This window comes from Papilio machaon, chromosome 10 (genome assembly GCF_912999745.1).
Source record: "Papilio machaon chromosome 10, ilPapMach1.1, whole genome shotgun sequence".
NCBI classification, from domain to species: Eukaryota; Metazoa; Arthropoda; class Insecta; order Lepidoptera; family Papilionidae; genus Papilio; species Papilio machaon.
In genome coordinates, this window is record NC_059995.1 from 277,556 (window position 1) to 293,716 (window position 16,161).

General features: G+C 31.3%; 1 protein-coding gene across 1 annotated transcript; it reads left to right on the forward strand.

Moving 5' to 3' along the window:
- The first annotated feature begins 1,135 nt into the window (after nucleotides 1-1,135).
- On the forward strand, nucleotides 1,136-13,074 carry LOC106713785. The gene is made up of 6 exons (XM_014506643.2): nucleotides 1,136-1,302; nucleotides 10,057-10,226; nucleotides 10,516-10,693; nucleotides 10,914-11,053; nucleotides 12,348-12,579; nucleotides 12,838-13,074. The coding sequence occupies exons 1-6, from the start codon at nucleotides 1,212-1,214 to the stop codon at nucleotides 12,936-12,938; spliced, it is 912 nt and encodes a 303-aa protein (XP_014362129.1). The 5' UTR covers nucleotides 1,136-1,211; the 3' UTR covers nucleotides 12,939-13,074.
- The last annotated feature ends 3,087 nt before the right edge of the window (nucleotides 13,075-16,161 follow it).

The following is a 16,161-nucleotide window of genomic DNA, read 5'->3' on the forward strand; positions in this document are numbered from 1 at the left end:
TTCAGCTTGTTATAGGCTCTGTAACATGTGGTTAACTTTCGCTTTCGAAGTGAAAGCTTTTAGGCTGTAAAGTGATTTAAAGTCTGAATCTTGTTTCAAATTTTCAGCTGAGTTAAATATAATGTGGCATTTTGCAAATGAACATGTATATAGTATGTATTATTCAACGAATTTAAATTAAACATAACATTTAAAGAGACTTAAACTAAACCGTTATTTAACCACCTAACATAATATCTCACTTACAATGTTAATTTAAACAATAATATATTTAAATTAAACATATCATATTATATTATGTATTTCAAAATTACCAACGTAATTGCCTTAACTTGTAATTCGCTAGAACAATATTTATTACTAATAACTGTACCTTGATAACCTCAAAATTTAATTAACTGCCAACATTCGGCACAGGTACATTGATATCTGATGGCAGCTTCGGGAAATATAGTCTGACAAACTTATCTGACCCGGTTGGTAAAAGTGAATCCGAGCTTATACAGCACATTAACCTCCATGTTTTTGTATAAGTATTTAGTTGGAAGTGTCAGATTGTTCTGCCTTTTTTGTAATTTTCTATGCCCATGTAGGTTTTACTTATGTTGTTTATTTATATTATAAGGTGACAAACGAGCAAATGACCACCTGATTTTGTCGTAACAGACATACCTTTAATCAACGGAGTTGTGGACGCACAAAAAGAGCCTCTTTGTATGCGTTAAATCTAAAGAAAAGGGTGGAACGGGAGAGAGGAATAAAATTAGGACTCCAGCAGACACACTTATCAGACGAAACGCTGAATTACTTTCACCTGACGTCTGTCTTCTGTGTGATCGTGGTATTGCACCGGTCGAGCCGGCCCTTTCGTGCAACAGATGTTATTGTTGGTGTCTACCACTGTGTTTGACAAAACTAAACGCAATAACTGTACCTCACACCGGGCCAGATTAGTTCGTCGCACTATATTCAGCGGTGCGTCGAGCGAAGTCGCGCGCAACCCTAGTTATCTTATCACTTGACATTCGCGCTCAGTTCGCATCCGGCGGTCGTCGTAACCGCACGTATGGTATCTCTACGCACATGCTCCGACCACTTACTCGTAAAAAGCGTTCGATTCGGTTTGTATGTAAATTATGTGTTTTAAATGCGAAGAAGATAACAGTTGAAATAGTTTAAAATGTGAAATGTTTGTATGAAATGTGATTTTGATGGTTAATAAATTATTACTATGGCATTTGTGTGATTGTGACGTTGATGTAATGAAAATGGTCGTGCTGCTACTACTGGCCATGTTTGTTGGTGAGTTTTGGTTACCTTTAGATGCGGGAGAATGTTTTTTTTATACTTAGACGAAAAGAAGTGTTAAGAAAAAAAAAAAAACGTACTACACTTTTGAAATCACCTTTTGCAAAATAACAATTTACAATCGCCGAGAAAATACTACTCGTATCTTATTCGGAATAGTAGTTATAACAAAAAGCTTAATAACTTTAAATACTTTCAACTTCAAAGCGATTTAAATCACGTTTAATTGCAAAGCTTTTGTAAAAGCTATGGTTATGGCCTTAGTAAATCGCCATCAATCTATCCAAAACTTTAGCGATAGTTTAATTAATTTTATTTATTTTTTGTTATTTATTTAAATTACTTTAAGTCAAGTGTAAGAGTTTGAAACCGGTTCAGAGGAAAAAAAACTATGCCCTCTAGGCGACACGAGATAAATCCACACACAAAAAAGCTGCCGGTTCGTCTAATTCTTCCTAATCCTAAATGGGCTCGGCCCTCGATCGCGTACATTTAGTTATTTGAAGACTGTGTTTGGATCTCTGCTTAATGCTATCAATTGAATAGAAATACATACAATGTTATTAAATAAATATTTTTGTATATCTATGTTTTTATTTTTTCAAGACCAAGAGATAAATCTAGAGTTTTTATTTATCTTATTCTTTTTCTTCTACATATACATACAATATTTTATTTATACTTATTTATTTATAATACTCGTATATTACTGTATTACATATTATTTGTATTAGTAAAATAGTATCTTCAATTCATATCTGCCCTGCACATAATTATACTTTCCTCTCATATACCGGATGACTGGTAGAGAATGCCTTTAGGCATTAAGTCCTCCTTGAACTTATAAAAGTGCTCAAGAATAAATAAATAAAATAAAGTTACCGCTACACCTGTTTTCCATATGTAACATTTTTGGTTTGGTATCGTAACATTTGAAAAAAAGAAATAACGGATAAAAGTACACATATAATATGTATTTTTGTAACATAAAAAAGTAGTTTGTGGATATTAAAATTTTTTCCATATTTTCGTAACACATAAAATAGTAACAAATTATTATTTTTCATTACATAATTAGTACATTTTTAAAATAATACGTTACAGCAATTATTAACAAATATTAGCCATTTTTTATAACTAACCTTTCAGACTCATTCATTAAAGCCTACTGTATAATAAAGGTTTGTTCCTATTCTAGTACCTATTCGAGTTCCGTTGCTGTTTTATCAGATTGGTCGTGATTTTATGGCATCAGTGACTCGCTTCGATGCTTGATACTCGTACAAGGCCATGGTCAAAGTCTTTTTTATCGTTGTCAGTCCACCTCATAAAAAATCTATCAGTCTGATGCCCTCCATCTTTCCCTGTTATACCAAGCGTGCGATGGACTCTTCTTTGCATCTGCGGACCTGATCAAAAGGTTACTCAATAGTTTCAGTTAACATTAAAGGTTTTTTTTATATAAGAGAAGGGGGCAAAGGTCTCTGAGTTGAGCCAAATAAAATTAGCTCCGACTATAATACCCACACGCAAACAACTCGCCCGTAAACCCATTAATGCTCGTGACGTAGAGACCTAATTACTATGAAATCCATTCTAGTTTTTTTTCTTCAGTACCGTTGCCATGAATGAGGCAATAATGCCCGTGTTCCGCTGCATTTAACTCAATGTTCAACTATGGTACTGATTGGACAAGCTTATTATGGCTTTTCACTATTAAGACATCTCGTACATATAATTCTTGTTGTTTTGTTCAATTGATTGTAATTCATATTAAGTATGCGGTATAAGATTGAACATTATTTTAATATTTGTTATTGTCAAAGCTCATATGTCTTCACCAAGGAACTTGATGATTATTATTGGTTTGGAAATATCACTTTGAACTTACTATTTCAATTTAACTTCTAAGAATGATATGAAAATTCTCTAATATCCTATCTCGACAGTTTTTAAATTAAACTGTCGAAATCCACTCGTCTGATTATTTGACGATATTTTGTGTATTTGACATCAAAGTTATTAAATAAATAAAGTTTTAGTTAGAAGAGTAGAATAATAATTAAGGTTAAAATGTATAAAATAAATTAAAAATAAAACAATTCATAAAAAAATTAAACTTATGAAGCGCTACTACTCCGCTTATAATTCCTGTAACTGTTTCGAAAAGAATATGAATCCAACTCTGTCTAAGTTGGATTTTAAACAACTAAGATTCAAAATCTTTCGGTAACATAACGAAGTATGTCAATACACTGTTCATATAAAATGTTTAGTTCTTATTCTGTTCCATTTACCTGCAGAATTTCCTCTCGTATTTTTCCACTGCTAATTGGATTCTGACATGAGTTTCATGTTTTAACTCAATTAAAATGTAACATTTATTCATGCGTTGAATTAACTCTGTTCTAGATCCAGACTAATATTTTATAATATTAACTTTTTAAATACTTTGAAAAATCGTCAATATCTTCTTGTCCTTATCCGACTTATTGTGGGGTCGGGCCACTGGGATTGTTGTCCGTCAGACTTATATATCATTCGTAATTTCTGTTTTCTTCTTAATTATGTCACATACCAATTCACCTCTTCTCATTGTCATCAGTTCTCTCTTCAGAACAAGACTTAATCATATTTTGTAAAAGCGTTGAGTCACGACTTCTCCCGAGTGGCAAATGATTTATCTAATCTCCTTTCTTTCATATCAGTATTATCTCCGGTTATGTTCCGTTTAATAATAAAAACATAAACATTGTAAATACGGGCGTGCTCGGCCCGTGAACAAACTATCCGGTATAAATAATCTACATGATGGTAAAACCGTATTGAAATCTGTTTCGTGGCTTAGCAGAATGTTCAAGCCAAACAAATCCCACTTAAAGCGACTTTGTTTTATAAGATTTATAGATATATAATTGTCAATATTCACTCTCATACTTATAAACTTAACAAACCTTTTATGTGTTATATTTGTTTATGTAATATAATATGAAATGACCGTTCCCTCCACTTAACCATAACGTCACGTGTAAATGAATAATTTAAAAATAAATATTTTCAAGCTACGCGCAACCACAGCTGCTGTACAGAGTCGCTATGAATAAAACATTTTATATGCTTGAAAATCAATAAAGTGAACTTACTGCAGCTTATGCAGAGTTCACATATGAGAGTTTTAAAGTTAAATTGGAGATTTACTAGTCAGTATAATATCGTATTAGAAAATGACAATACAGGTTAAACTGCACAGATTTAAAATCTCCATTTACTTTCATTACTTAAAGAAAAAGAAGTTATTCACCATATGAATGTACAGTAGCTCGAAATACATATTTTTCTACATAATGTAACTTCTTTATTAACAGCTTTTTCTATATAATTATTCTATTTTTAATGCTATTTTATATGCCCTTTCTATTTTTAATGCCTTTTAGTTGAAATTTATATAAATCTTACAACAATATTCCCTAACTTGATCGTAATCCTGTTCGCTTGAACTTGTTAATAGTTAAAGAATCGGAGCTGGTTAATAAATATTCAAGGAGCTTCCCCCACCCCTCAACCTCCCCACGCATTTCACTCGTCGTAGCGAGCTCTGTCCGGGACTATTTTACTCGTGAACTTTACACCAAATATTATGACTAACTTCTATTTTTTAATAGGCACATCTACAGATTATTTATAATAATTAATCATATAATACGACTCTTATTGTGTATGTAGATAATTAGGGTAAAATGGTCAAGTTTGCTTTTAAAAAAGCATCATTTTCTATATAAAATAAAACGTAGCTTACTAAAGTATAAGAAGTAAAACAAAAAAATAAATAACAAAACTTGTTTCTACCAATGGTAGTTGAACATCTTTAAAAACAATATAACTTTCCAATAACCTTACTAGCCACCTTATGATAAAAAAAAATCCCATATATGGCGTGCAAAATAAGTTATTTATCGCAATTGTTAAGCAAAATAAGAGCTGTGGTAGTACGAAACTATATTATGTATAATTTTAGATTTCTAACAATTATTTTATCATTGTTGATCGTACACTAGCATTGTTTTATAATATTAATAGTATAAGTACTTCAATTTTAAGAACATAGCCGTTGTATTATGCTTATAATTTTTTTTTAATGTCCGACCCCAGTTACGAGTATGTCTTTACATGTCAAGGTAACAGTTTCATGGTTGAGGCGTCTAAAAGAAAATGTTTTTATATGAAAATAAAATTAATTCAATTGTTCCTTGAGCATGTTTCAGTGATGGCGTGTGATTGCACGTCAATATCGAATACAGCCTAATGTGATTCTAATCATTGAACACGCACGAACTTTGTTATTTTTTTTTTTACGAATAAAAAAATAGCACACAAACCATATTGATTTAGTTGAAAAAATTACAAGTTACTTTAGTTTTTACTCGGAAATTTCGTAATTAATATACTGTTCGTAAGAAACGGGATTCTTACCACGATTAGGCTGTTTGAGCTCCCGATATTTCGGCACAGTTGCCGTAAGAATCCTGTTTCTTACGAATAGTATATTAGTAAAAACCACCAAAGTTTGAAGTTATATTTCTTAATTAAGTCTATTAAATAGTCACACCCACGAATATTTTCTAATATAATTAAAAAACAAAATGGACAGACAAATAAATATAATTTCAAATTAGTTGGTTGAAATGTTCACTACTTAACGCAGTTTCAGTCTTAATGATATTTAAATTAAAATCTTTAAAATCTTACTTATTTACTTTAAGCGTAGAATTAGACACTTGTTTTAATACATTGTCGTCTCTGTTTTGTCAAAAAGATTAAAAGGGATGACAATATGTATAAATATGAGTATAACGGCAGTGAAATTCTACGCTAACTTTTTTATCTGTTATAGTATATTAGTAGGATGTATTCGTAATTTGTCCTCTAAAATACATACAAAAATATTTCCGAAATTAATCTTAAGCATGTTGTGAGATTTTCTCATTTAGCTAGGACAAAGTTTTACCCGCATTGCGAATTCTCTGGGAGTTCCATATTTGCTTCACTTAAAACTTATCTTTACCTAATCATATGCCGAGAGTACAGCGCCCTCTATGGGACCGTAAATTAAGAATGTTTAAAACATACCAACACCAGGGACCTCGCATCGCAAAACAATCGCGTTCGATATTACGTAATACGAAAAACCTAATTTCATTCGTAGAAGGTTATACATGGAAGGTAATAGGGTAATAAAATAAATATGCTAAAATAGGTATATAATATTAATTATTGTTACATAATATTATGTGAATATCGATTCGTCTTTTGATCCTGTAACTTTGTATCTTATGTATAAGGTTACGTCGACTTAGCAACAAACTTCTGAAGTAGGCTTAGTCACAAAGCTGTATAACTCCTTTGACACTGATGATACGAAATTAACGCTTACACAGAAATGATATCGATACTGTTATATTGCGGAATATGAACAGTTTAATATAACCGCTGATGTCAATATCCGATACTTGAGAATGATACGAAAATTATTTTATATTAAATATACAGCGGCTTAAAGACAGGCGTGAAGGGGAAATAATTCCGTGTTTCGTCCGGTGAGTATGCGTACCGTAGCCCTAATTTCCGTGCACATCTTTTTTTTTAAAGGAACGAAAGGGAAAGGTAAGTGATTTCGGCACAAGAGGTTACGCATAGGAAGGGGAAATATACTCTTTTTGTGCGTCCCCTTCTACGTTGTTTAAAGGTAGGCAATGCATCTGCAATGTCTATGGGCAGAGGTCGCTTCGTTTTTTCGGCGGTTTCAGGTGGCCACTTGTTCGCTTGCTACCATACAATATAAAAAATAAAGCGAATATTATTCTCTGCTGCCAGTTACCAAATAAATATTCTGGTAGAAATGCGACAAGTGTCATGATTTCAAACCATCTACATGTAGCATATTATGTCAGTTTCATAACTAGCTCTATAATACTAAGTAAAATTAAAACTAAAACTTTGACGCAGTACTTTCGTACAGAAATAAGTTCCGTGTACACTTCATTTAAAACTTATGACTTGTCTAATTATTTTGGGACCGCGCGGAGCACCGACAGCAAACATTGACTGAGCTATTTTAGCATGGAGGAACAATGCTGTAAAGTTGGTGCAAACTTTTATTTTATGAACAAACATTGTTGAACCAACAACGACCGTTGTAAGGTCGTATTATACAAAGATGGTACAATATGACCCCAATATTATATCATACTTATGACAGTAACTGAAATATTATAGTTAATAATTAAAAATATCTTGGAAATTTTATTTTTGATTTAAATAGCCGATTGCTTGGATTTGTTGAAGTCACAAACAAATAATAAACATTTCATCGAAAAATTGATTAAAACACTTGATCAAAAAATGTATTCCTTTTCAATCTATTTTAATTATTTATACGAAGAATAGTAAAGCGTTTTTTTTTAAATAAACAAAACATTTGCATTCGCTTTTTACGGAGATTCGGAAAGCTTTAAATTATAATTCTATTTCGGTATTAACGTTCTCTTTTATTTTTTATTTTTTTAATCTGGAATGAAATGTTACTTTTATTATTTTACTCTTTTAATGAAAAAGGATAGATTATTTAAAACTTTGAACATAAACAAAAGTTTATTTTGTTCATTTGTTATATTTGGCTTGTTATAAAAGTTTTTAAACTATAGCTATCCATTCATCATCAAAACATTTCAGACATTACTTTGAAATAAGATGCTTAGTGGTAAAAGGTACAGGTCAACCAAACGTGGTCGAGAGTTCCAATCTGCTATTCGACTATTCCCTAAATACGAGTAGCACAAGCTTAGGTTATGGTTAAAGAAATAGTAGTAAATAATTTCAATAATGCCAATGTTTCGTTTATTTAGTGAAATAAAAAACTTGAGAGGTGTCAAGGGACACCCGGATGGAACGAAGTTCCTTTCAATTAATTAGTGAAGGAACCAATGTTTATTCTATGAATAAAAAACTTAAGTCTTCACAAAAAGTACATTTTATTTCTATGAATTTTCATGTCGTTGCCATGGTGAAGTAGCGCTCATTCGTCTATCAAAAAGTGTCGTGACAACTTTTCGTAAGAATTTTTTCCGTCTAGCCCCTTTTCACAACGCGCGATAAGGAACTTCGTTCCAAAATTGAAAAGCATTTTCCTAGTGAAATAAGTTAAATAACCAGTTAACTGAATTAAAATGTCATACTACTCGTATATAAAGAGGTCAGTGTCGCATTTATTGTTGAAAGGTCATTTAATTACGCACCCACGACACAAGTTAATGATGTCAGAAGAAATATATGATTTTAAATTTAACTCTGAGGGAAAAGCTATTATCTCCATACTACATGGCACACAATCCTTAAATACTTCTACTTAATAATTATTACGAAAACAAATCGTAAACTAGTTTTTTTAAAGATAATTTATTTTTAACTGAAATGTGTAACTTCTTTATTTTGGTTAATGATTTAAAATGTTAAAACGATGATAAATAATTTCAGTAATTAACATTGATTTAAATTGTACCAAGAAACTGTACAATAGGATATTTTGCTCGAAGGCTTTTAGGGATTTAGCTGCGAGCAAAGGTAAATAACGTTACGGATTGGAGTTCAATTCAAATAATGAAATATCTCTTGGAAGAGATTTAGCGATATCATTTCATTCTGTCGTCTTTTGTTGTTAGTAAGCAAATAAGGCTATTTAAATAAAACGTAACGCTGTTGACTATTTGAAAGTAATAAATTTTGTGTTATAAATGCCACTTGCTTCTTGCCATGTTTTCAAATAATTCAGATCAATCAAATGTTTTCTTCTTATATTGTTGCTATTGATAAAGTAAATAACTCTGTAATCTATATATATAAAAGAAAGTCGTGTTAGTTACACTATTTATAACTCAAGATTGGTCGAACTGATTTAGCTGAAAATTGGTGGGCAGGTAGCTTAGAACCAGGAAACGGACATAGGATAATTTTTACCCCGTTTTCTACTTATTTTTTTCTTTATTCCGCGCGGACGGAGTCGCGGGAAAAAGCTAGTTATATTATGTTTATTAAAAAAAAAATAACTAATAGATATGAAAGTATAAACATGTTATTAGTAAATTACGATAAATCAAAGAAACACTGGTCTTTTTTGTATAGTTTTCGTGCTATTTTGAAATTAATCCGTCCTACAACAGCACGAAAGCTCATTCATTTGTAGTAAGTTTATTTCCTTGTGTGGAATGATTAATTGAATTTGTAGCAAGACGGAAATAAAAATTAAATCAAACAATTCGTTCAATTTTTTCGTTAAATACATTTAAACATATTACAGGATGGCTATTTGTTGAAGTCAAGGTACAATTGTGTTGCACACATTCATGTAACTAAGTAGGAATATTTGTCAGCAAGTTTCCAGAGTCAAACATTTGTACAAAGTGTATTTCAGCACTGTTATTCTCTCTAAGAAAACAGAATTAACTACATTTTGTTCTATGAGTATAAGTATTTTAGCAATAGAAATTAATGGTGATACATTCACATCTCTAACCATTGGTTTCTGAGACGTAAAAACGTATCGTCCCTGTCATTATCTTTGACAAAACTGAGATAACAAATTATTTTAAACAGAGATTTTGGTGTCAGAAACCTACGGTAACTCGTACATTCAGAAGTTGACCTTAAGCGACCTTTAAGAGACGTATATATTTTACGATACGTATATATGTATAGCACGCAGCGTGCCACACACGATCACGCTGCTTGAGGTGCCGCTGTGGGCTGACCCGCGGCGCGAGGCTGAGCTGCGCTGCCATTACGCGCGTCAGCCGCACGACCCGCCGCTGCACTCCGTCAAGTGGTACCGAGACAACAACGAGATATTCAGATACACCCCACAAGAGGTGAGCCAACACTACCTTCATACGACATAGCTTCATGAATATGAAGGAATTTTGTATGTCATTTTAACTTATACAGACTTTTAAAAAGGTTCACAAACTCTAGTTACAAGTTCTATAAGAGTTCGTTATATAACTTTAGAGAATTACGTATTTTACTTTCATTGAATACTGTACTATAGTTAAGTCCAGAAATTCATTTTATATTGTTATTATTTGTTTTTTATATGTTTTTACAAGAATTTCGGCAGCGGAAATTTAATGTAAATGACTCATCGTATGATTGATGTAGCTGGAAAGTCGTGCGTTCAACAACAGCGAGGTGACTATCAGCAACAGTTCGTGTTCGCTGAGCGCGTGCGTGGTGTCGGTACGACCGGAGCGCGGCGGCGCACGCTACACCTGTGAGGTCTCCAGCGAGGGGCCACGCTTCGCTGTTGACAAGCGATCCGCCAACATGACATTAGCCGGTAACAATCTATTACATTAAACTAGTTAAAACAATCGGACCCAATGTATTGCAATAATCGTACAACAATTCTAAATCTTCAAGTCGAGAATAAATTTTATGATAGCTACTAATTTAGCCTCAGTAACATGCCCGATTGTTAACCAGGCTTAACCATAACTGATTAACCATTTTGATCGGAGATGTTTAGATTGAGGTGTGACGTAGTTTATTGTTTCCAGTGCTGCCGGAGTACGACCCTTTGATCACTGGGCTACCAACGCTGGTGCAAGCGGGGGAGACTGCTCTCGTCAACTGCACCTCCGACTACTCACTGCCGGCTGCAGAGATCGACTGGTTTGTCGACTCCGAGCCGCAGGAGGTTCGAAACTTTTTTTTAGCTTTAGCTTGTATTACGTCTAAGTTAACTAATGCCATAGCATAAAACAATAAGTTAAATTTAACTGTAATTTTAAATGTGTCCAAAAATTTAAATTCTGTGAACAACTTTTATTACACCGTCTGTTTCTAAAACTATTAAATGAAATAACTCAATTCAAATAGTAAAACGAAGCTCGTATTTTAATGATTGCTTAATTAACGCTACTAATGGCTTCTAACTTCTAAAATATAGATTCAATTATAAAGTAAAAAGCCGAGTCTATTATTAGGTTGACAATAACCACCGCCTACAATTTAATATAATCCTATCAATATCTAGAACTAGGCTAAAACTATCGATCGCAGAACATGAAAACAGCATTTGCTAAAGTGGGTTAGTACGAGTACCTATACTTCTGTTTTGTGCTTTCGACTAGAAATGCTAAAGGTCAAATTGAAATAGAACTCTCCTACTAATTAGGGAAAAAATAAGAAATAAACAAAACAATAGAATCTAAAGATGGGCTAATTAAATAGGTCTCATTTGACACTTCACCAAAATCCGAACAACGAAACCTTGTAACGACGGACATAAAATATTATTTAATTTTTTTGAAATTGGAACTACCCTAGTAAACACCTTTTTTCCAATTTCGATTACATTTTTATTGTAATAATGTCAATCGAACATCATTACAATGTTGCGTCAATAAACTCTTTTACTTTTTAAACACTAATGATGTTATAAAACAAATCGAACAAAATCATGATATTTTCACAACAACGGTTCAGTCACTAATCGACCTCAATCTATGTTTTAAACGATTCTCTTAATATGAAGCTAAAATTGTAATATGTCAAATGTGAAATATTTACTGTAAATTATATTTTTTTTAAACCTGTCATACATCAAATCTTAAAGCATTTGATAATATCATTTTTATTACGTAGTATTTTTAAAAAGATGAATCTTATATAAAATATAATTAAGTCTGGTATTTCTTTCGAAGTTTTATCTAATCTTAACTAGTACTTTGTTGTCAGAGAGCCGCCTAAAATTAAATAAGAAAAGCAATTCCAAGCTTATCCTTTATGTTTTGGGGTGGAAAAGGGATGAAATTTCAGCGCTGTCATAGATGTTGTTACTTTCACAGTTTACGCCCGGAGAGGATAAAACATATGTGTGCGAAGAAAATAAAATAACTACATCTTTACATAGAGAGAATTTTAGTTTTCGAAAATTAAGTATATGTACAATAATTTTTAAGGGGGTCAAATAACTTGTGTTTGTTTAGGACCCGTTGATAACGGGCGTAACACACGTGTCCGGGGCTGACGGGGACGGGTTACGTGCGTCGTGGCGCACGCTACACGTGTTCCCCGAGGACTACGCCACGCCGCGGGGCTACCTGTCGTTGCGATGCCGGGCCACGTTACCCACGCGACCGCCGCATGTGCGTAGCATGGCCGTGCGCCTATACGTCGCGGCACGCCCGCACATATCATCCTATATGTTTAGTAAAAATAGTAAGTACAGTGCTACAACCTACATAACACAATTTTAAAACCTATCTATTAAACTTTGTGAAAACTAACTTTTAAACTATTATACTGATACTTTTGAAAATTACACTCCAATTTATCAAACACTATGAAAACAAAAAAAATTGCTTCTCCTTATGTCTTATTTTAAAAAGCAATCATGTGATTGTTACTGATGAGAGGTTTTATTTATTTCGAAAAAATATAGTGAACAGTAATTACATTTGGCAATCATTTCGGCAGATGCGGTGGCAGAGGGCGCTTCTGTGAGGTATCAGAGGGAGATGTTTGTTTGGACATTATTACTTCTGCTCGGGAGACAAGTGCCTTTGTTACTCAAATGAAATTTGGAGCTGTTTAGGGAATAAAGTGAGACGAATATAAATTAATGTCACAAAAGTTACAAAGGACAGGGAAAGTTATATTATAGATGTTTAATTAATAACTGTCACACTAAGGGTAGTTAAAGGGAGACACTTAGTGTAGATTTATATAAGAAATCTATGCTAAGAGACTGTTTAAGTAACTCCCTAAATGTGATGGTAAGATCGGGCAGTAAAACAGATAAGAAAATATTTTTTTAATTCAATAATTTAATTATCCAAATTCATAAGTAATTATTGTACCATTTATAATCTGTAAATAAATCTGCGCGATCATTATTTATCAGTGCCTAATTGTCATTGTAAATAGGTAAATTAATATTATAAATGTAAATAAAAAAAAATGTAATAAATTTCTCCCGCTTGCTTTAATTTCAAGGGAGTAGAGTTATCTCTACAATGTCTCTACTTTATCTGATCCGTACACCGCCCGCCCGTAAATATAAAAATAAAGAAATAAATTATTCGAGACAACATTTTAGTTTATGACACGAAGTAACATAGCGTTTAATTTTATATTAATTCTTTGGGTTATTATTTTTACTTTACTTAACAAATTGTAGTGAAATTATTATTAAATTGTAAGACTTATAGAAACTACGCAATATTAAAGTAATTTTGTTTATATTAAGTTATTTCAGTAAGAATTTTAGCAATTAAAACATGAATTAGATAAATATATTAATAATTTGGTAATTTGTAATTTGGTTGGCTTTTAAGATTTTCTTATATTTACGGGGGAGTACTATTTATTATACTAGTAATATTTATTATTTACAAATTGATATTTATTTTATTTCATCCAATTATGTGTTCAATTTCTCCAATTAGTTAATTCAATTTCAGCAGATGTGCCAATATTGTAAATAAATTATTTTAAGAAGTTCAAATAACGAGTAATTTTATACTAAAATTTAAGTCACTCGAGAAAGAAAAATGTATTTAAATATTAAAAAAAATATCATTTAGCATTTTTTAATTAAGATATTTTCCTTGTTAAATTTATTGTCAAAAAAAACATTCCAATCAATGAATTGGTTTTTATAATTCTTCTATACAAATATACTTATTTTAGCTATAAAATTTGAATACTGCTGTTTTTTTTTATTATTTTTAATTATAATAATTTAAATTATGTAAATTAAGTTATAACTATTCAGCAGAAGTTAATACAAGTAACGTCTTATAGATAAAAAAAATCATAAATTTTATATGTGTAATTAATAAATGTATTGTACAGAAATAAATAACAGAATCTTAATGTCAACAATGAACGGACTTTTTCTTTTCAACCTACATCTTTACACTAGAAAACGTAAAACACAGAAAACCTTGTCCTATTGTGTTATATAAATAGTTTATCACTGTAGATAAAAAGCGATAAGACTACAACCAAACCTAGGTTTTCAAACCAAAATACTAATAGTTTAAAAATTATACAATGAGTTTTATTAAATAAATTTAAGAGGTATTTTTTCTTTGAATTAATTTTTGTAAATTAACCAAACAGCTTATCATTTCCCTCTGTAATAACAGTCGTTAAAGTTTATATACTCTGCCTCGTCGTAAGTATAAAATTTATTTGATACTATTATTTACGGTATCGTAAAAAGGGTCAGACTTGTCAAACCCAAGCTTTAAGTATTCTCTTAAGTTGAAAGTTAAAGGTGATCCCGAGAGAGGTTGTGTAGTTTATACTACTATGAAATAAAAGTTTTTAACAAGCTTAACTTCGTTAAATAGAAGATGAATTCCAAATTTGTTTATGACAATTGTAATTTTGATATGACGACATAAATCTAATACGAAATGTATAATGTAACTGGATATAAATTTTTCCGAAATTAAATAGAACTGTATTAATTAAATTATGTGTTTTTTTACGAATAGGACTGGTTTACGAATTTTTAAAGACAAGAAATCTTCCATAACTATTTCATTTCTAGTTAAAATTCAAACATGACAGAGTATTGGCTAAAATCTTTTATATAATCCTGCAGTTGTACGAAAATTATTAACTTTCTGTTTATCCTCATAGTTGTCGAGTTTCACACAAACTGGAACTCAGTAACAAGTTCCATATACTTTCCTGAAAATTTATGATCTATCCAATTACCGTCGGACTCTCTCTCACCGCACCGGTGGGACTGCAAACGTTCACTAACTTCAACTTAGAACTATGCACTCAACTTAGTACAAACTTGTATTTTATAGACAAATTTGATTAGACTTATATTCGAAGTTTAGAGAATGAATTTTAGAAGTTTCCGAATAATACTATATTTTAGCAAATTGATCTCTTTATTATTTTAACACATACAATACAAATATGATATCTACATACTTAACGAACTCACTGACAGGGTTAATTAATCGATTAAAAAATACTAATAAATTGCATACTGTTATTAATACTGTTACTATTTAAATAAATAATATAATTTATAAAGAATTCATAAGTTAGAATTCATTTTGTAGACACAAATATTTAATTCGAATTTATGACAACAATTACCTTGTATCATTTCATAATAAATATTTTAAAACGATATCCATAAAATTTGTATCCGATTATTTCAATAAATATTTTTCATTGTTACGAACGTAATTCATACTTTTCCAACAATACAAAATATCCAGTATTTATTACGAATAAATTCGTCGATTGTCCTGGATCACATTTAAAGCCGTCGCGTTAAACATATAGCCTCCATTCCCCTGCCTCTACCCTGTCCCCCTGACACCGGACACATCTCGTTAAGCATTTCCACTTCCCGCGCATTTCGTGTGCTTCATTTATTTAATGAAATATTGATAAATCCGTGAGAGATATTTTAATACAAACAATTAATATTTACAAGTGAGTATCATTTAAATTATTAAATTTAATGAGGAATCTACTCGTATTTCATTTATGTGATATTAAATTTGGATTCGCTTAATTATTGAATAAGATTTTTTTCTTAAAAACATTTCTTTTTTTGGACTTTTTTTTTGGACTAATTTACGGGTTCAAAGCTTATAAAGTTTGATTAAATAAAAAGGTTAAAATATTTATAAGTCAGTGTTATTTAAAAAGATTCGACACTTCTAAAGGAAATTAAAAGCGTTTTTTGTCAAGAATTTCCTTATCACGCTTGTTTCATTTTAATGTGGCATTTTGTTATCTAAACAAGTGACATAT

What these genes read in the sequence shown, in the direction of transcription:
- LOC106713785 (XM_014506643.2), top strand. Translation starts at nt 1,212, where the DNA reads ATGGTTAATAAATTATTACTATGGCATTTGTGTGATTGTGACGTTGAT. An exon ending in TCGACTCCGAGCCGCAGGAG is followed by an intron (nt 11,054 to 12,347) that starts GTTCGAAACTTT and finishes GTGTTTGTTTAG; the next exon opens with GACCCGTTGATAACGGGCGT. An exon ending in CTATATGTTTAGTAAAAATA is followed by an intron (nt 12,580 to 12,837) that starts GTAAGTACAGTG and finishes TCATTTCGGCAG; the next exon opens with ATGCGGTGGCAGAGGGCGCT.